A 22,811-nucleotide genomic window follows, 5' to 3' on the forward strand; every position below is an offset into this window, starting at 1 on the left:
GAGAGCCAACAGGCCCCCTCCCTAGAGGACGGATATGCACTCATCCGTACTGATCTTAAAACAACAGCCTTCCTTCCCTCGCTCTCTCGCACTCCTCTTCTCTCCCCTTGCCTCTCTCCCATCCCCTGGCTCGCGACATCTCACCCTCCTCTCGGAATCTACTCACGACCCCTCGCTTTCTCTCTCGCTCTCTCTCTTTCTCACTCTGTCTTCCTCACACTTCCCTTTCCTTTTCCCTTTCCATCCATCTTAACTCTTAATGCCTTGCTCATTCAGGAATTTGACCTGGTCCTTGACCGAGTGCTGTTTTCATCAGCAACTGGTCATCAGCAACTGGTCATGGTCCTCCCTCAATCTCCACATCTGTCCTCCTTCTATCAACTGTTGAGCTTTCCCAACAGTTGTTCATCCATTCATATTTATTTCTTTGTCTTAAAAAATGATGTGACCCTGTGACCCTCGCTTCTCCTCTCCACCCCATTCTCTTTCTTTTGTGTTTCCTCTTCCACTTCAGAATCAATTTGGGACAGCAGTGCACCACGAGTTCCCTCAGCTTTCATTGTTGCGGGAGACCCTGCATTCAAAATGGTGCCCAGCCAATCTCCTCGAGCTTGATTCGCATCTACACTCCAGCTGAACGAGGAGGCTTCGCTTCTGACACCGTTGAGAGGCCACTGACGTGTACCAGTGGTTGACAAATGAGGCGTCAAATTGACTTCTCCGAAGAATGCGAAACAACAAAAAGGAAAAACAAATCTCACTTAACTGAATGCTGGAAGAAATAACACAATGGAGTAGAGCACAGGCAATTACAAATGATCCCCCCCCCCCTCCCTCCTCATCCGTTGGCGTATCCCCGTCTCTCTCCTCCTGATCTCTCGTCTCCTTTCCTCTCTTGGCCTCTCCTCTCCTCTGCTCTCCTCCCTGCCTCCTCTCCTCTCCTGCTCGGTAGTGGTAAGGGCCCAAGACGTTCATTGACCCTGGCACTGTGGACCCAGCAGGGGGGCCTTGTTCCTCGGCATCGCTCCACTGCACATGACTGACGTTCTCCGTATGAGCGAGCGAGGGAGGGCGAGAGTTAGGGATGGGGAGGAGGAGAGAAAGAGAGCGAGGGAAGGCGAGAGTTAGGGATGGGGAGGAGGAGAGAAAGAGAGCGAGGGAAGGCATAGGGGAGAGAAGGCAGGAACGTGACAGACAGAGAAGGTAGACAGGAAGGGAGTTGGTGAAAGGAAGGACAGAGAGGGAGGAGAAGGAAAGAAAAAGTGAAGGAGGAGCGAGGAGAAGGAGAGAACAGGGGAGGTACAGCATAGAACATGAAGGAGCCCTGAACCGAGGAAAGGGAGGGAAGGAGAGAGAGGTAGCCGAATGTGATTTATGATCAATGGTGCTTCTCCAATTACATTCCAATTAAAGTTGTGTCTCGAGCACAGCTCTAGTACACCGCATCTGCAGAAGAGATTCTGACAGGCTTTGTATTGCCAACGTTATATCCATAACAATAGGAAAGAATTCTCTCTTTCCAACTCTCTCTTTTCTCTCTCTTTCAAACACAGAGACAGAAACACCAAAACGAAAACACACTTCCCAGAAGTGTCTAGACATGTGTGTGCATGCGTGTAGCGCCTTATCAAAAAGCAACTGTGAGTTTATTACAGTCTGATTAAGGTTAGTTCAAAGGGCTAATGCCAACTATTACGCTGATGCCGGTTTAACAGTGTTTTACGCACTGGGGTTCAACGAAGAACCAGGAAGATGGAGGACAGAGGGTAGTGGAGCAGAACCACCGGACTGGAGAAAACCTGTCTGGGAGATTACAGAGGGAAGGAGACGAGGAAAAGAGCAGAGTGAGTGAGAGGGAGGGTGAAGTAGAAGAATCAATGATAGAGAGAGCGAGCAACATAGTGAAGCATGTGCTCATTTCTATTGCCCTGTTAAATTCTTTCCAGAAATTATGGCATTATACGTTTGATTGACATTTTGATTAAATGCTTGACTGTATTCAGCTAAATATCACTTCCTGCTTTCTAATGAGCACGCATTAGCCATGAATCACCATGTCACAAACCAGCAATCATCGCCAGCGGAGCATGGATGGATGGATGGATGGATGGATGAATGGCTGGATATCTAAATGGATGCACAGTCTCACAGAGAGATAGATGTGTAGCTTAGTCATCGCCTGTGCTCACTCGGTAATACGCAGTCTAGCATATCGGCACTGACTTTAATCACCTTGGTTAATTACGACATGTTGCGCCGTGTAATAATGCATTATTAATGTGCCTAATGTGCGCCAGCGACGTGAGTCCAGACGGTGTTTTGGTCGAGGGTTGGCAGGGGTGCTGTCTGCCCAGTCACCACTGATGAGTAAGGTGAACGAACACAGCCTGATTCACCAGGAAATTGGACCCAGTTCCAGCCGGTTGGCCACAGTCAAGACCAGTATTGATTTGCAAAGTGTGTGTGTGTGTGTTGGGGGGGGAGGGCTTAGATTCCCCTGGTGTAAAACCAGCTGGATAACACACTCAGCCTTCCCCAGGCACTAGTCTGCATTGGCAGGAGCAGTGTGTGACCATCACACTCCTGTGAATCAGTTGCACTGGAATTGAAGAGAAGTGTGTTCCCTGTATTTGTAAAAAAAAATACAATAATGGAAAAAACTAAAATCGGCTAAAATGTTCGTTAAGGTTACACTAATCTCCATTTAACTGCAGATTAGAGCAATACCTATAGTAACAACATGTAATATGTAGTTACATATTGACAGCTATTTTGTTACAGTTCCTTCTGGTCTGGTGTAATTCACTTCTTACAGTGAAACTTGGTATGGGGGAGATGGGTCCTTCCAAGGAAAGTGGATGTTAACATTGATTGTGTTTTGGTATCACAACCTTCAACTGCCACGTTAAAACATCCACTTACACTGCTCCCCATACTAGGTCTTACACTGTTCAAATAACACAATGCAATACCATTAAATTACACAGCACATCCCGTGTACATACAAGTTCATAGCTGCTTTCTTAATCAATCACCATCAGAGATGAGTCATACATTTTTTTTTTTAAGGAAAGATTAAGGTTGATTTTACTGTGTAGTTTTAGGCTGTCTTTGGTAAAGATTAAAATACACTATAGGCTACCCCTCTCTCTCCTTTATCATTGAGCATTGTGAAATGCGTGCAGATACAGAAGGCTAAGACAGCTGTGATAAATATCCAATCCTATCTGGGATTATTGGAAGCCCTTCCTCTTTTAATCTTGATATAATGAAGAGAAAGTGACCTGGAGCCACCAAAGATAATCTCTTTAAGCATGTGATCCCCCAAGACAACAGCTTTTGCTTACCACAGGAAATACAGAATGTCCCAAGCTTTCATAAACAGGTTGATTGATTGAGACTAATTAACATCAACCTTCCTAAAGATTATATTCTAGAATTTGAGAGCCATGTTCCATCGTTCTGTAGTCTTTATCCTGGTAGAAACAGCCACAGGATATAGAATGTTAACCCAACTTTTAGACGAACGGTTGTTCTCCTCTATTCCCCTCCTTTCTTCTGTCCGCAGGCTCCTCTTTCACACACTGCCTTTTCTTTCTCCTTTTCCCATCTTCTTTTGCTCTCTCCTTGTATTCAATTAAATTGGATTGCACTGAACGCAAATTGCTTCGTTGGCATGACAAAGGAACATTTGTGTTGCCGAAGCATGAAATAAAAAAATAAAAAAACAGAAAACAAATTGAGCAAGGAAACAATAAGTGAGAACAACAGTGGTGATTATGAGGCTCAATTAAACCTCTAATCCAGAGAATGGGTGTAGAACATTCGAGTGGAGAGAAGGGGGGCTAAGAGGCTTGTTGTTCCTCCCTTTACCGGCTGTGTTGTGGGTTGTGACAGGTGGCACTGGGCTCAGGTGGTGCTGCTCCGTGTCCTTCTCTTGAGAGTCTAGAAATATCACTTAACTCATGTTCTATTTATTTGCGGTTTGAGCACAACTAGTTCTCCAGTAAGGGGGGGGGGGGGGGACCACCCCTTTGTGTGGATGAGCGGTAAGCCAAACAAACTCTGCAGTGCCTGGCCACGCATGTGTAAACACAACGACAGACCACCTACGCAACCATGCACCAATACCAGTCAACGGTCAAAGTTGGAGGCTGTATGTGTGTGTTTTGTCGGTGAGTGAAAGAGAGAGAAAAGCATGCAGGAATTATACGGATTTTGGTTCTTTATCAGTGGGTTTTTTGAGTGTGTGTAAGGGGCACATAGGTGTGTGTATGTGTAGGTGTGTGTGTGTAGGTGTGCTCTAATTACAGAAAAATACGATCTGTGCAGTGGAACCCCCACAAGATAGAATGATTGTTCTTTCACAATCCTGAAACCAGTGAAAACAGACAGTTAAGTGAAAAAGGGGCACATGGGCATTTGGAGTCATGTTCTGCAATCTTAATGCAACTGACCAACAACATTACACTAACTTGTGGCCAACAACGATTTGTTTTGAACGTAGACCAAAGATAAACTATTCTTTGACCGTTGGCCAACACTTGGCTCACAGACATTTGGCAATTCACAAAAGGAATTGCTTTGGTCAATGGATTTTAGTGCACAGGTGTTGCGGCTCTGTATCAACATCTTAGGTGTGTGTGTGGATGACGCAAAGCACTACTTTATGGCACAACCCTACCTCTTTCTTTTTTGCCTCGTTCCTGTTTTCCCTGCTCGAATGTGTATCTAGACATTCAGCCCCTTCATCTCAGTAGAAGCCTTAGATCAGTCTATTACCATCCAATGGGATATATTTTACAGTTTGATAACCTCTCTCTCTTTCTTTCTATTGTCTTTTTGAGTAATGTTTTGTTTTGTTTGAGATGATTCCCTCGGGCTTGCTGAGATCCTGCTGGCAAACTTCTTCCTCTCTTGTCCCTTGTGCAAAAAGTAGCCACATATCAAGACTATTTATCATAATTTGGGTCAAGACACGCGTGGATAATGCTGATGGTCTATTGTTGGAGCATTTTCGTTCAATCCGGTTGGACCCCATTGGTACAGATCTCTATCAAGCCCGGAGATTTAATTGATCAATGTAAAATTATTGATCTGGGATCGAGATGGCACACCTTTAGCTCTTTGGTGGTGAATTGGTTTGAGAGACGGATAAGCGACAAACTCTGTTCATCCTCCCTTCAAGCACACAGTTCTAACACATTTTGCAGCTACTAAAAGCGTGTGGCAGAACGTTGCGGGATGCCCGGAACACATTTGCGTTTCTTGCCGCTCCAGTTCCCGAGGCTGAACATTTCGAAGGGAGTTCTGACGAAGGACAGAAATGCAATTACTGGTAAATAGAGGCTCCCTGCTATTGCAAATTTGCCCCGGGTCCTGAAAATGACTCTTTACAGCCCCGAGAGGTGTGTGTATGGCTGGGAGACGTGGTGTGAATCATTGTGCCCACGCCATTAAGGCTTATCAGCCTCCAGTGGAGCTGGCAGAGCCAGGTCTGCTCTGCACTGCGCCGCAGAGCCCGGCCTACTCTCTCCCCTCCTGTGTGCTTTTGAGCACTGATGGTCCCCACCCGGTGTCCGCTCGGCCCTGTTAGCCCCCCGCTGCCAACTCCAGCTCCACCTGCAGAATAGGCTCGATTAGCACAGCGTCACCGCCCTAGCTCCGGACGCTTATAATGACACGTCAGACACGCCTAATTCAATTCCGCTCCTTTCAGTGCTAATAACTGAAGGTGGCAGCGGAGAGGGTTGGGAGTAGGAGAGGGGGAGATGGGGGTTAAGGTACACGATAATGGCCTTTAAACGCGGCGCCTCAACGCTCTCCAGGTCCATTGCCTCGTTTGGTCCTCTCCTCCGTCCTAGCGCCGCTTCTTCACCCTCCCACGCACCACCTTCTCTTCCCCAGACATCCACCTCCCTGCTAGGCCTCCACACAGATGGAGGTACCAGATTACTGACTCATGTCCTGTCCCCATTCCATTTCGTTCTGCTGACATTTACAATGCAGAGCATGCAAGTTCACACGGCAGTAATGGCGAGATGATCCCTGTACTTCCTGTGGCATGTGTCTTTGAATCAGACTTAAGCGTTAAGCAAGGCAGTGTGAGGAGCTTGACTAAATCCGGCAGATTGATTGTTCAAAGTGTAGGCCTCTACTGAAAACATCCTCAATACCTTTCCAGTGGGAAAGGTAAGACAGTGATCAGCCCTTCCTCCCTTTATCCTTTATTTCCCTGCCCTCGCAGGTGATTAATAAAGTTGATCCATTGCCTTTGAGAAACTTATCAGATGTTGAATCTTTAAAGTCCCTTCAAAAACTTGTCACTTCTCAACAACTCTCCTATCGTCGCTAAAAGCGATGCTGAATTTCAGTATTGCTGAGCTGTTTGTATTTTTTCCACTCTTTACCATCTGCATGATTAAAAACACTTTCAAGTCTTCATGGTTAGGACTCTTTGTTCTCTAGTATCTTTCCCTTCCGAATATTTTTGCGACACCTGTTATATCTTCCTTCCATATCAAAACCCCATTCTTTCAAATATCAGCATCTATCTGTTTTCCACTCTCATTCTTCCGAAACCACCTAAATCCATTCCTCAATCCCCTTATTCCCCCTCCTTTCAAACAATCCTCCCTTTTCAGATCTCTCTATCCCGTCTCTTTGTGATGAACTGCAGAGGAGCCACATGTGAGTGATACCAGTGATTACTCTCCTGTAGGGGGGCCGGGTGCCGCATGTGTCGTATTTCACAGTGGCGCTGATCAGCTCTGTTATTAGAGGGAAGGACTCCGGGGGACAGTGAAAAGTGACAGCAAGATCAGCCGCCATATTGCTCGGGCGGCTTTAATGCGATTTCCAATATGCCTCCATTATTGGGGACCGTGCCGCGCTGGCTTCCATCACTGGGCTGGATGCCGCGGGGTCTGAGAGACGGGAGACGTAGAAATAGATGCAATCTGAATGGAGGGCCACAAGCCATGACACTTTGACTGGTTGTTCTTTCTGTTTGTTTTTCTTCCAGCGACTTGAACAGACACGCTGGGTCTTTGAATTCTATTACAGGAACAGAGACATTTGTGTGACGTCGCCTCACACAAGTGGCTTTTTTGCCCCTTCTTGACACGTGTGCAGCAGCGGGGGGGGGGGGGGCGGGGCGGGGGCGAAGGGCGGGCTGTCATTTGTCTGGGGATATCTATCGATCCACTGGTTTCACTGATTAATTCATATTCTCTCGAACTCGCTCATTCATGTCTTTCAAGCATGCTGAACTCATCCCTGCGCGAAATTCGAAGCATTTCAATTCTATGGCAGCCTTTGAACCAGTGCTTTGACACGAGATAATACAAGGTTGCTTTCACCTCTTTCCATACAGTAACATAGAATGCAGACAGGCAGGGGAAGGCTATCGACTGAGAGCCAATCAGGGTCAGTCAGCCCTTTACTCTCCCTATTCAGCTTCAACACATCTGGTTCATCACATTGTTCCGATTGTAAACATCAGTCTATACATGCCACACATCATGGAGAGGTCATCCATTTTTCATAAGATCTACATGTAAATGAATGAGGGAGGCGGATGAGGTGTTCTGCGTCTGAACAGAGGACAGCCTTCAGCACTCCCTGCCCATTTACCATGTGGCTCACGACCTGTCAGTCAACAACTCCAAGGCCCTTGCGCGCCTGTCTCGCGCAGTCTCCCGGACTATCAATCACATTGAATCTCTGCATATTTCTGCGGGATAATTAAAAGGAGATTGCGATGTGGCGCAGACGATCAATCTGCAAATCACCAGACCAGATTAAATCCAAATTCCAAAGTGGTTTCGCAGAAGGCAAACTAAACAGCCTAAACTGACAGGGCTGCTATCGGGGTGGCGCGAAGGACCCCCCTATCCCCCCCTGCCAGGAAGAGGGGCCCATGTCAGTGCCTGTGTGTAATTTGGAATTAATGGGACGGTAAAACTTTTAATTCAAAATCCAAGCCTTGGGGACAAACACATTTGCATACAAATGAACACAATTTCCTGTTTGTTCGGTATGCAAATGCCAAACAACAGAAAGTTACGGGGGGCTGCCAGGCAGCTGAACGCCGGCGTCTTTCTCGCCGGGTGCAGAATGTGGGCACCCAACCGAGCACTTCAAACACAGCTCTGTTTGAGATATCAGGCTAGGGCAAGTGGGGTGAGCGCATCTAGTCCTGGAGGAGCAGAGGGTCCTGTGGGGATGATGCTAACCTTTCTCTCCCACTCATTTACACTTGGAAATAACCGGTGTGGTGATTCGTCCTCCGGATGCAGGATCCAATTAAAGCCTCCTGGTCAGACGTGGGTGGAGGTGGGTAAAGGAAGTCCCAGGGGCGCGAGGCGAGACGTCGCTGTTAAGTTGAATAACTTCACAGTGTAATTGCTCACAGATCCTCTTCCTTGATACCCAATGTGACATCCTTGTTCGAGTTTTGTTCTATTTGTGGGTTTTTCGGACGGTTAAGAGCCACTGGATAAGGATGATTTGTCCTACACTCTTCTTGCACATGAATGAGAATGTACACAGGAGGTGGGCTGACGTGATCTGATAGGAAGGCCGTAATTCATCACAGCCAACATGAAAGACACAGAGGAGGCAAAACTTATTTGCATTACCGTAAGTGACTGACATGTTGGGTAGGAAACAAACCAACAGCTTGTTAAAATTACCCTCAGCGCTTGCCAGTCTGAATTTGAATCAGTCTCTAAACTGTGCACTTACAGTTCAGTTCTATTTACATAGTGTGAGATGTAGAGTAATTGAGTTGATATTTACAGAATCAAGAGCAAAGACTACCATATTAGTATTGTCAAAACAGTTGGTCACAGCCAAGTTTAACACACACAGCTGCCGAACACAAAATGGCAGTAAGTAGTAATCAAGTCTTTCCTCGTGAAGTGAGGCAGGAAGACAGTCCAGGCGTTGGGGACATGTTGAGGTGCAGCTTCTTCCCTCCAAAGACTTCTCATTGATACTCAAGACAGCATCTTGCCTCCCCAAGAAGTCTGAAGGTGACACAGCAGTTAGAGTGGACATTGATGGGTCACAAGGGAGCCGTATTTCATATTGGAGAAGCTCTGCTCTACCGAGAGGAGGAACATTCTCTCAGTCTGCAGACGACTGGTAGAGAGAAAGGGGCTGATTCCTTTTTTCCCTCTCTCCTCTTTCTCTCTCTCTCTGTATTCCCCAAGTCCTGAAGGTGAGATTCTAATTCTGTCCATGCCAGTAAATGAAAGATGAAACACCTCCAGATCGTTTCTGCCCCGCCACACATTTAATCCAATCACTAAATCATTAATTAATCAATTGTTTACATCAACAGTAAATCATTCCTCCACTCCCCAGCCCACCCCACCCCACTCCCGCCCCCCCCCCCTCCCTCCACCCCAACCCCCTGGTCTCCCTGGTCTCTCTCCCGCTTCCAAAATCAACCAATTCGGTATTGGCAAAACTATTAACTGTAGTAACAAGAGGAAAAGAGAACAATGTGTCCAAAATGTATCGTTAAAAATGAAGAAGCGAATTTACAAAAATAGCTGGATTGAGCCAGTCTGATTGACACCACAGAGATGTGCAGTTCAGTCCTTCCCTCTCTGTATCCTCGCTCCCCTCGCTCTCCCTGGCTCACCCATAAGGGCCGCGTTTCCCAGATTCGTTAAGAAGCTCTTAACGCTAAGAGCTTCTTAGGAGCGTTCTAAAAACGTCATAGAACGCTCTTAGAACGCTCCTAAGAAGCTCTTAGCGTTAAGAGCTTCTTAAATAATCTGGGAAACGCGGCCAAGGCCGGTCCACCCGGCGTCACGGACACCCCGGCCCACGCCAAAGGAGACCCCGGTTACCGGCCGGATCACATTCCGTATTCACATGCCAACCGCGGATCTGATTAAATCTGTATTTAATTGGATCAAATTTAGTCGTGATGGAGCGCTCCCCCGGCAGTTAACCCACGGCCCTCTGTCAAGTGAAAGGGAAAAAACCCACGGAGGGGAATCAGGAGTGAGGGATGAATACCAATGATATCCAGTGCTAATCATGAACCAGTGGACCACACCTGTAGGTTGGCAAGGGGAATCATGGCAGCGTGGCTCCTGCAGTGAAGCAGTGTGGATTCCAAGTGTAGACAGGATGATGATGTTCCATGGTGCTAATTATTCACTGGTTGCAGCTGGCTGCTTTGTTGAGCAGGGTAGTATGTGTAAGACATGTCTCTGGTGAGGGAAGTGTTGCACTCAAGTGTAATTCGCCTAAAAATTGCTTTTCACCTTTTAACTTGTTAACAAAGAAATATGCTGTCTAACTGAGATGCGGGACGCCATGTTTTTTTCCTGCTTCTTGTCAAAACAAGAAAAAAATCTACAACCCAAATACACCACATGTTACTAACAGGAAAAACGTACAATCACTTAAATTAACCACTCAGACACAATCAGGCAAACCACGAAAAGTAATTTCCATACAGTAGCAAACAGCTAACTAGCAAGTAAGGGTCTTTGACGTTGCTTGTCTAGGTCTATGGGTATGGTATTGAGTGATTAAAAGAATGATTGCGTGAGGTGACCTTAAAGGGTCAGGGGAACCTTGGGTAAATGATCCCGCACCAGAGCTGGTATCGAGCGCCTGTGAATGAACGCAAGGTTGATTGAAAAATGGACATTTGCATACAAATGTATCGAGCATCTGACAGGGAGCCAGTAGACCTGTTCACTTCAGTTGAGTGCTGGGAATGAGTTCTTATTTAGTAAAAAGCAGCATTTCCTTAAGGCCCTGAGCACTCCCTCACAATGGGCTGACTGAGCTCCCAAGCATTGAGAACTAAATAAGGAACCTGCAATGTGTTTAAAGAGAAATGAATTCTGCCTGCTCATAAATAAAACATATGCTGATAGATTGCTGATGAACTTTCTAATGAGGTGGGGGTAGAGGGGCTTGCTGACGAACAGCAATTTATTTTTTGTATAGATTTTTTTTTAAGAAACCTTGCGCGCACACAAATGCATACACGCACACACACGCACACATACAGATGGAAAAAGCACATACTGTCAAGTCTAACACACACACACAGCACAGTGCAGAAATGCTAATGCCTTAGACAGGCAATTTTTCTGTAAATAAACTACACATTATCTTCATCAGATAGGTAGTTAATAAGAAATCTTAAAAATGAAACTCCTATCAAAATATACTGCTTAAAATGCATGCTGCTTCCAAATAAAAAATGTAAATGATACTGTGCCTTCAGTACAAAACCCTGCGTATGAGGAACAACTACTTTGTATGGATAATGCACATTCACAAGCACTCGAAGTTTAGCAGCAGTTACGTAAGCCCAGCTACAGTGTGTATAAGCGTTGAGATGCTTTCACAAAGAGCTCTACTCAACATCAAATAAATATTCATACATAATTGTCATTTACAGTACCATTTTCCGCTTTACTCAATTAGGGGGCTTTTTTGTCTCGATCTGCCCTTTGGGGTATGAATGCATCAGAGTCCAACTCAACAACAATTTTCACCGGCAAAAAATCCACCACTTCTTTTGTAAGCTACACTTGTTTCTCAGTCACAAACAACCACCCTAGGCTGCGTATGTTATTTCCTATCTGCATCATTTAACTGTGCAGAATGGGGTCCCTTCCTCTGACACAAAAAAAATAAATTTCCTCCTCTCTCTCTCTCTCTCTCTCTCTCTCTCTCTTTCTCTCTCTCTCTCTCTCTCTCTCTCTCTCTCTCTCTCTCTCTCTCTCTCTCTCTCTCTCTCTCTCGCTATATGTGAAACTCCATAGTCAGTCTATCCCCTTCCCCCCCTCCTGTCTGTCCCTCTTCCTTCTGTCTCAGTTCCCGACAGCCCTATGCTTGGTCCTGTTGTTTGGCTGTCACCTTACACACACAGCCTCCTGGGAGAGAGAGAGAGAGAGAGAGAGGGGGGGGGGGGGGTCTCTCCCTCTCAAACTGCCACCACCCCCGCATTGTAAATGAGCATCATCTACAGCTTCCCACCCACCATCCACCACCCTATTCTCCCTCTCTCTCTCTCTTGCTCCCTCCCTACATTTCTCTCTCTCTCTTTCTCGCTCTCTTGCTCCCTTCCTGCATGTCTCTCTCTCTCTCTCTTTCTCTCTCTCTTGCTCCCTCCCTGCATGTCTCTTTCTTTCACTCTCTCTCTTGCTCCCTCCCTGCATGTCTCTCTCTCTCTTTCTCTCTCTCTCTTGCTCCCTCCCTATATGTCTCTCTCTTTCTCTGTGTCTCTCTCTTGCTCCCTCCATATATCTCTCTCTCTCTCCCTCCTACACTTGCAGCTCTCTGCTCCCCCTCTTCCTGCAGCTTATTGTGGATCCAGCTGGTGACAGGTGCTGGCAGGGATCTGGAAACCCTGACACAGTGGTAACTCAGCAGACACTGTGTGTGTGTGTGTGTGTTTGTGCGCATGCTTGTGTCTGTGTGAATGTCAATGTTTTCTGTGTGTAAATTGGCCAGTGGAGCAGGTGTTGGAGCCCCAGACAGCCTACCTCGGTGCACTGCGGCCTGATATTACAAATGGGTAAAGATGGAAGATAAGTCACCTCTCAATTAGCCAGAATGATTCATTCAGTATTCTATCTCCAGGACAACATTCCAGAATTCTTCCAGTATTGACTTTACATGGACTGTACAACTGTGAGGTGACATTTGTTTATTGGCGTACCCAGTCTCCGTGGTTCCTCTGGATGGTTCTAGAAACACTGAAAAATGTTGCAGTCTGATGAGTGTTGAGATCAGCGCGATGTTTGTAAGGGTGCAATAGCATCTTGAATTTGTTTTTGTATACTGTGTCTGTGTGTGAGGAAGGGGAAAGGGTACAAGTCTGTGACGAGACTCCACTCCCTGACAACATTCATATTCTCAATGCCTCTATCTATCTCCCTTTGCATCCCTCTCCTCCATTTCCCCACTCCACTGTCTCCAATCTCCTTTAACGTCTCTGCCTCCACTGTGTCTACCTCCTTCACCTCTCTTCCTCCCTCCTCTCTCCCATAATACATATCTTTCCTCAGCCTCCATTTTTGGTTATATCGGCATTACCTTTACCACCTCTCCCCTCACACCCTCTTGGGAAGTGGCACAGAATCCTTTAAGTGATGTAAAAGCACATTTATTTATCACAACCATCTATCTCCTCACCATCTACTCACGGAAAACCACATACAAGCACACACATCCTCTAGCTAACATAAGGATATCCCATCCGGCACAAACGCTCCTCTTACTACCGTCTACCCATCAATACGTGCGCACACGCGCTGTCAGAGCGGCTTTAAATGAAAGGGAGGTAATGGGCGGGACTGTCCGCTCTCTGCCCACGCACGGCAATGCGGTGGAGCGCGGCCCGCAGGGACTTCCCATTGACTCCACACAAGGTGAGAACAGAGCAAGAACAGGAGGCTGAGCAACAACACTTCAAACAGCACAGAGAAATAGAGCTGTGTCTCACGCATAAACCTCACATGCACCTGCGGTCTGTGAGCTGGTAGAGAAATGCCGGCAATCGGTGGGGTGGGAGACAGGGAGTGATAAGTATCTTGTTCTCACCGGGACACATACAGTAGGAACAAGGTTCCCACATGAATATACGTTGAAAAAGAAATTACTGCCAAGTAATGAAAGACGTGCATTGCACTGTCTTCTTCACGCTAAAACTTGTAGACACTCTGATTTAAAATCCCACCCCCCCCCTTCTCTCCGTCAAAAACACACACAGACTGGCACACAGACACATGCACAGAGCGCAGCAGGACATTGATATTCAGTCCACCCACACACAGCGTGTTGAGGATCTGGGTTCTGGGCTCATCGCTGTGTGTCTCCCCCCCCCTTTCCGTACTGCATCGTTCTGCACCATCACTAAACACATCACATGGCATTACACCGAGACGGAACCCTTTTACACACACACTACATGTCAGTCCTTACACAAATACACACACAGCCCCTTGGCTACAGTATTCTGCCACACACACACACACACACACACACAGCTCAACGTATACACAAACCATACACTATTCTCAGAGTGCAATACTGTCATCTGTCAGACATACAGTTACAGGCCGGCATACAAAAATAAAATGGCACACAAGCTATGAACTAAGGATGAAGAATGCCTGCATACAAAGTCTACCAACAGTACCAATGCATAACTGACATAGCAAATACCTTGGTGAACAAACACACTCACACGCACACAGCTCAGTCAAGCGCACATACACTGAACCAATGAGGGGACGCCCATTGAAGGAATACAAAGATGAGTGTGGAATGAGTCACGTACTGTATAGATAGTGTTAAATAAACGTGAATAACACAGGGATTAAAACATGTGCATGTGTATGAAGAAAAAAGGCATGGTTATGCATGTAGTGGTAGCTCATGTATAAACCATCACCAAATTTACACATCAAGGCGGCAAATGAATTCCAAATAGATTTTTGATGCAGGCCAACACGAGACCAGATTAAATGATGAGGTTGAGGAGATTTAAACATGGACAGCAAAACTGGACCGATGAACAGTGTCATTGCCAGACTTAAAGTACATATTTGAGTACCAGTTAATAATGTTTGTCTTGTATTCTAAATGTTGACATGGGATCTGTCATGACTTTGTCAATCCCAAGCTCAAGGAAGCTCTTTTTTTGGTAAAGATACAAGTCTAAACTGGAAATTGCTCTTTCAAAGAACAGCTACTTTCTTGACAAAGGTGAGATCACCATTAGTTCCCCTCTTAAACCAAGTTCCCTTCTCTCACCACGCAATCGTTTCACTTCCATTTTGCACCCTCAGGTAGCCCTCCTGTCCAATCCACTTACTTCTGACTTTCAGGCTCGAAAGAGCCTGCTATCATATTTGTAATGAAACTGTTTCGCTTGAAGTTGTCCTGATTTAAATGTTAAAGCCCCCAGCAGTACAACTGGACAACTCAACTTCTAGAGGCAATGGCAGCTTCTGCTGCCGTTAAAGGGGGTCAAATTACATTTAGTCACTTTAAAATGTGCAAATCACTGGAGAGAGATTTCAATTTTCTTTAGATGTCCTCATTATGAAGATGGCAGCTGTCAAAGGGTCTCAAACCTTCCTATAATTACAGCTTCAATCGGAAATTCTCAATTATAACAGAATCCCTAATTATTACATCCAAACTCTAATGGCCCCCATTTGATAAATGGACTAATGCCTCGACTATGGAGCTCAGAGGAGACTTTCTGCTGTTCAAAACTGACAGCATTGTTGAAGTACTCATAAGGATTAGGGCAAAGATCCGTGGTGGCTCAGGAGCTGTAGGGAGTTACACAATCAGTGAACAAGATATGACAGGGCGAAGATGTGTGTGTAAACTGAAGGAATTGGGATGTATTGAAGGTGCTAGTTCAGCTTCTGTAGTAGAGCAGGATCCGTCTCCACACACAAACACACACAGACACACACACACAAGATGAGGCCCTTATGGAAGAGACACAAAAATAACATTATTGACAAAGTACATCATATTTTCCAGTCCATGTAGCAATGTCCATTACACTAATGGTGCCGATCTGTCTGGTGACCATCATCCACCATCCAGTGGCTTTGATCTTTTCCTACATGGCAGACAATTTACAAAGGCAATACAATTTCCCAACAGGAGATGGGTGCCTCACAGCAATGCCGGAGTAATGTACTGTAGTGCTCACTGAGTCCCGTACCAAAAGAAAAGGAGTTTGAAAGAAGAAGGGCCTCTGCTAAGGAATATTTGCATTCAAATCATTGAGTCTGAAATTGGTTATACCTGTCTGGATCAGGGCTATCTCCTCTGGGTTTACAGAGCTGGTTAAGTGCAGTCTCTATAACCTTGGAGCGGATGGAATACTAATGGCTTTTGATAGTATGTGAAGGGCCTGTGTTTTCATTGCATGTTCATCTTGAGAAGCCATGGCCTAACACAGATTGGTCCCATGGCACCTCCCTACAGAGCCCTTGAAGGGAGACTACAATGCCCACAATGCATTTCTTCTGATGATAATGAGGTTGAGAGGTAGCGCTGGAGTACTTTGTTCTTTTGCTTGCAGTTTTGGTAGTCCTGCCACGGAGGGCTATTTTAACAGATAAGATAAGCCACTCATTAATGTCAGTGGCTTATCACTCAGGACTGATTATTGTCATCAGATCTTGTGAGATCAAGTCTCATGAAACCACGACTCTTTGCACTATCGTGGCAGAAATAAATTGGAGCTTTGCTTGTCTGATTCCAGGACTTTCATGCCGAAATGTGCAACAGTTGTAGGGTATGCAAAATATTGCAAAGTAATATAATAGTTATATAATAATTTAGTTTAGTTAGGAAGACTCCTAGGGAGGTATTTAGCGTGACATTTTTGGGCAACACTTAATATTACGATTATATACTGTATATCACCATGTAACTAGGTGGAACAGTTCTATACCAGAGAAAATGTACTTCAAACTACATTTCCACATCAGTGGTACTGTAGACTCTACTATCTGAACCAGGTCAGCCCCTTTTCTGCTGTTGGTGAAAAACCATTCACTGTTAAACTGATAACACTATTATCTTGCTGAAAAAATATATGTTGATAATTTCATCTGATAGGGACCTTCAAAACAAGGTGACACTTCACTGCCTCAGAAAATCCCCCAATCCTCCACCTCATCTTGTGCAGCAGTACAAGGCCCACCTGTGTTGAGGTAAAACGTTGCTGTTAGGTAAGGATTGGCCTGACTGCTGGAAACAATGCTTGTGTGACATCTGTAGATACTTTGTTTGCGCAAGTGCACAAAGTCCACTGACTATCTGAAGCCCTTTTAGAAAGCAAGTCTTTGAAATGTGCGTTAGAGACCTAGTGTAGGAGTTCACTGTCTCTCTGCTTGTAAGCATGTTAAAAACATATATTGATTGAAACATTCTGTTATTTTCCTGGTTCTACCTTTGTCTGAATTCAACAGGTGTGAAGAAAACTGCCATGACAAGGCCTAAACTCAGGTACTGTGTTGCAAGCCTGCACCAGCGTGCCCACACACACATTACCAAAAGTCAATACTTGATCTTTTCAAATCCACCCCAAGAATACTTTATGGCAATTTACTGACACCGAAATCAAATTAAAAATGCATTTGAACATTGATCACCTGATGGTCTAGGATTGATTGTTGCTGGGCGTGCAGCCTTGGTTTGAGTGTTTATTTTTTTTAAAGCCATGAACCAGTACAGTATTCCCATCCCATGCAGTTGTATTGATTGACGCACTCACCCCTGGGACCCTTAAGAACCATTAAATATCCTTTCAGCTTGCTTTTAGCTGAAACATCCTTTCAGCTATTTGCAAGACTAACCCTGGACTAGCAACCAAATACATCAAAGGAAAAAAAAACTGGTCCCTAGTCCACCTAGACTACCCCCATCTTTGTTCACATGTGCACTTTGACAGCCCTTGCCAATGTACTTAATGTATTATGTGTTGAACATATTACATGAAAACATTTGAAAACACACTTGTTAAACATTTTTGAATTACACAATCAAACTGCATGAATAAATAAACAAACACTTAATTCAGTACTGAAAATCACTGTACACGTTTTAGCGTGTTAAACACTTTATTATCATTCAGCACCACAGCCTGGCACTACAAGACAGGGGGAAAAAATACTTGGAAAAATATTTGCATGCTATCTAATGTTATTTGAGACGGTTGTGAAGCACAATGGATGTGGAAAAGAACAAATTGAATGCCAGTGAATAAGATGCATTTGTATGCAAAATTGGCGAGACTGCTCAGAGAGCGAGTCAAGCAGACAGCCTTGCATGTAATCATCTAGCAAATCCACTAGTGTCTCACTATGCGCCGGTTGCGCTGTATTGCGTAGGCCGAGCACTATTGTCTTTGAGCACTGGTCCACATGAATGATCCCACGTGTGCCTACATTAGCATCGGTCAACTCCCTCAAGTATAATCTCCCCAGAAACGGCAGCGGCAGCGCAGTCGACAAATAACTTTAAACGTGGTTTGAAAAAAAATGAAACCAAAAACTTATAACACTCCCACCTACTCCCTCTCGTCTTTCAATCATTCTCACTCAATCTCAAACTCTACCTTTACCTTTCCAGCACAGTTTCCATCACTCCCATCTCCTGTTATTCATTACCCACCACCACTTCACTCCGAAATGTTCCTCACACTTCTATCCTTCATTCTCTCACTTCAGTAGATCGGTCAACTAGATCTTTGTGCCTTCCTCCCCTAACTGCCGCCTTCCTCTCCTTTCTCTCCCTCCTGTCTCCCTTATCCACTTTCTGTCTCACTACTCTCTGACCGTTCACTGTCCCTCTCACGGTGGGTATCTCAGACCACCAAGTTTGGATGTCACTACTCTTCACAAATCTCCCCTAGCCACACCCCCCCCCAGAGTTCCCCGTCCCCAAGCCCCTCCTCCCCATCCTCACCACACCCCCACACAGCCCCACTGGTTAATGATGTGGTTGAGTAAGATGGCAGACCTGCTACACATTGATCATGTTCCCCCGCCACCCCCCTGCGCAACTCTCAGGAAAGCGCTTTGTAAAGGTGATAATTTATTTTGTAACACCGGATATGGTGTACCAAGAACAGTTGTTTTTTTCTATATTTGGCTTGGGAGGTCCTGACAGACTCAATTTAATGTCTCAAATCAGGGTCACTGCATGTGGTATGGAAACACACAGAGCAATAACTCACTGACGTCTGCCAGGAGGGGAAACATAAAGCTTTTATCTTGTTTGGAAAGCCATGGCTATGCTGTATGAGCAATACGGTGGGCTACATTTCCACAGTGATTCCCAGCTCCCCTCCCACGTCTCTACAAAGCCTGGCTGGCAGTCTTTATTTTTTTAGTCAACTGCTAAGTTGTGAGCCTTTATCCGGGGGATAAAAGTGCTGTAGTGACTGAGTGAAAGCCACACTGTTATTTTGATCATGTTGACAGAGAGCAGCCAATTATGAGCCTGCGGGTCCGTGTCACCAGTGACAACGGCCAACACCTGATGGGGTGCCGGAGTGTGGGCCACTGGCGGCGGCGATGTGACTCCATGGAGCCGCACAGGCTCCCGCTCACGGCTCCCGCGAGCTCCTCAAGATGTTCCACATCTCCCTTCTCTAATTGGCAGATGGCCTCAGATCCGAGATGATTTAATGGCCTGCGCGTGCGTTTTTTCCTGCCTCAGTCAGCCATTAGCAGGGACATCTGTAACGAGTTGGCTGGGCGCACTGCTGCGAGCGGAAGCCGAGAGTGGAAGCTGAGAGCAACACATTTTAATGGAGATAGTGTACAGCCGCTAAAGCAGTCAAATCACAGCTGAAATCAAAGCACTTAAAGGTTCCGTATAACCCCAACACACTTTGTCTGGACGTTCGTGACACCTCTTTAGAATGTTTCCAAGTGGAGAAGATGAACCAGTTTATCCTACAGTGTGACATGCTGTACTTAGAAAACTACGAGGATATGTTACTGTTGCAATAACTATGCCAAAATGGCAATATTCCTTTGAAGTTGCGGCAGAGTCAGAAACCATAACAAGCTGTTTTCATGGCCTTCGCACAAACAGCTTGGTTTCCATGTGATCCCATCTTTCACAGCTGGGTATTTTCTGTAGCCATCTGGGCTGGATCCCTCGCTCAAGGGTATAACAGCGAGGCTTCACCCACAGTTCTGCCCTGAAACCCCTGGTCCCTGGCCTTCTGCCCCAGCCTTGGCTCCTCACTGTTCCCCCTGAGATAGCATCCACGGCTGGGTCGGGTAAGTGAGGCCTGCGGTAGGCTGTGGACACAGCAGTAGTGTAGTGGCCTGAAGCCTACGGCCTTTAAAGCTTGATCGCCTATCAGTATTCCTGCCATTGCCTCTGTGGATTTGTCTGCTACCTGCAAACTGGGTCAATTTTTGCATTATTTTACAGATTCTTATCTTAGTGTGGAGGGGGGGGGGGATTTTAAGCACACACACACATACACACACAGCCCCAGTCCCACACAGACATCATTATTACCCCTGGAATACATCAATATGGGAAAATATTCTTTAAAATGTTATATTAAGCTGCCAAATGTGCCAACACCTGATGAATGATGGTATCGTACAACCCGTTCTCATGCTCATGCTGTGCAAGTCATTCTAAACGGAGCACACAGCAAATGAATAATTAACAATGATAGATACTGCTAATACAGATTGTGACACTCACAAACCTGTGAATCCTCACAGCACTTTGAACACACACTCTCAATGCTAATTAGTCTCCTCTAATATGCTTCCCCTCGATTCATATTCATACTGACACACTTAATTGCAATCGCAGCCGAAGCTAGAAGGAACTTGACTTGCCATTTGTACTGTGCTCGTTTGGCTACTTTAATTCAAAGAGTTGATTAAGATACCTAACTAATACTGTGAGCAAGGATACCGGGCCGTTCCTAGTTTTTGGATTTTGACAAAATGCTTAAAATGGGCATTGAGACGCATTCAAATCTCTCTGTCCCTTTTAATTATTGTCATGTCCTCTCTCTCTCTTTCTCAGCCTGGGTTCTGGAGGTGAATGAGGCAACGAGAGCAGATGGGGGGGTGGTAATGAGATGCAAAAAAAAAAAGGAATTGAGGGGGACAGGCTGGCTGTGAGAGACAGTAGAAAAATAAGAGAGGCAGGAAAATAACCAAGTATGCGATAGAGAGAGGTGATAGGAGAGACCAGCAGAGTCTGAGTTGAATATAAATGGCCAGAGGAGGAAAACAGATAAAGCAGGAGGAGGAGCAGAGAGTGGGATGAGGGGAGAAGATAAAGGAATGTGAGAGAGATGGATTCACTGTTAACTAATGAGGGGACAAAGGCACCAGAATCCACATCGATCTCTGCCGCAACTGCTTTAACAAGTATTGAGTTAGAAAGGTCTAGGTGGAGGTGTACTGTACCTGAGGTACTGTGTGGGGTTTTAGTCCAAGGTGGGACGAAGTGTTTGGTGTGTGAGTATGTGTGTGGCGGTAGAGGGGGGGCTGTCTGTCTACGTGTGTGTCTCTTGGAGGCTGTGTGTTCTTGAATTTGCAAAGTAGGGGCTGAGGCTGGGGGCAATGAAGTCCATTTAATGTGAAAGACAACAAACGCAGAGAACTAAGTGGAGAGGGTCAAAAGATGACAGATATGACTCATCACTGCCAGTGGTAGGCATGGATGGGCGGTAAACTGTGAGCAGAGGCCATAAAATATACAGTAGACTGTCCAGTACATTGCCTACATGCAGTTAGCAACATTTAAGCAGAACAGCTGTTACCAAAATGCAAACAAAGCCTATTATTTGGGGGGACTGTGGTAGCACATTTGTTTAATAAAAAACTGTTGAAACACAAAAATATACTTTTGCGTTTCCAAACACTGTTGACACGAATGGCATGTTGGAATGCATGTAGGTCATTGATTTCTAGCAGAACATTAATCACAATTTTCATTTCTTAAGCGAAATTATATAACTTAAAAACGTGTGATATTTCACCTTTGTAATTATGTCCTTGCATTTTTTAAGAAAAGGTTGACATCTGACAGGTTTGATTCTTGCTGCTAATGTGACAATCAACTCACGTGCACAGACAAGCATCAAGCAAACAATACACTGTAAACTAACACTCCATACGATAGCTAAGGATTTGTATTCACTTACTGTAAATTTGAGCTGTTCCAATAAACAGCATGCCGGTTGTTGGCTCGAGCCAGGTGCAAGTTTGTGAGGGCAAGCGTTAAGAGGCTGAAAGAAAACGTTGCGAGAGCCATAATCCTTCAGTTCCTCGCGACCCCTTGTTCTCTCTAGTCTTCGCTCTCTTAGTCTCTCCGTCCTGAGGAGCGAATGTCTCACAACATCCTACCGGTCAGCAAAACGCCGTTGAAATGTTTCCCGCAGCTTCGGATGAGACGAATAGGCTATGCTCCTTGGACTGCTTATGTGTTCTTTAACTCAAATTCCATAGCGACAAGCCCCATTTCTGCATCCTCTTCCCAACTTTGCTATTTTTACGTACTGCTGCGCACTTTGAAGTCAGTCACTGCGCTTTGGGTATTCCTTTTTATGTTGCCTACTCTCCACAGATTTGAAACAATGGTAGAAGGGGAGATAAGGCAGGTTGGCTACATTCGAAGTCCCGTGTGAGAGATGAGAGTAGGCTGCAAGTCACCTCATCATCATTGGCAACTCACCTCAGAAGACGTTTTTCGTCCTGAACAGGCTTCTTTCTACAGAAAATCTGACAGTTATGTGGTAAAATAGAGTTGATTTAAAAACGTTAATCCTTATTTTATTATGTGTTCCCAGTTTTTTTGAGAACAATTGAGTAAGCTTGGTTAAGCCTCGGGCTGTTCGTAGAAATTATTGAAGGTTGTCTCACCTGCCGCTGCCTCAAAAACCGCTCTCTCAAAAGAGAGAGAGAGAGAGAGAGAGAGAGAGAGAGAGATTCTCACCCAAACTCTAATTAATTCATCAGAATTCTAAGATTTTAATTAACAGGCTTCATTTTGCTGGTGGTTTTACCATGTTATCTACCAAGAGTGATGGAACTGTTAATTTCCCTGTTGCAGGCATAAACATTTGGGCCTGTTTCATTAACTGCTGCAATCACATAAAAGTTGACTTCTAGGCACCATAAAATCCAAAGCCTTCCAGTTATTGCGATAATTCCACCATCTGTGAATGTTCACTGTCAAGTGATTTCTATTTTACACATTTAACTCAAATTCATAACTCAAGT

At 45.3% G+C, this 22,811-nt stretch overlaps 1 protein-coding gene across 1 annotated transcript in view; it reads right to left on the minus strand.

The window, feature by feature from the left end:
• The window catches only part of efna3a (ephrin-A3a), a 40,617-nt gene extending 18,168 nt beyond the window's left edge, over positions 1-22,449 (minus strand). The window contains exon 1 of the mRNA XM_084695498.1: positions 21,734-22,449. Coding sequence (XP_084551624.1) covers positions 21,734-21,843 — 110 coding nt within the window. The 5' untranslated portion in view covers positions 21,844-22,449. The remainder of the gene's footprint in view (positions 1-21,733) is intronic.
• Between the last annotated feature and the right edge of the window lie 362 nt (positions 22,450-22,811).

This window comes from Hypomesus nipponensis, chromosome 4, assembly GCF_054491055.1.
Source record: "Hypomesus nipponensis isolate SF chromosome 4, ASM5449105v1, whole genome shotgun sequence".
Taxonomy (NCBI): Eukaryota; Metazoa; Chordata; class Actinopteri; order Osmeriformes; family Osmeridae; genus Hypomesus; species Hypomesus nipponensis.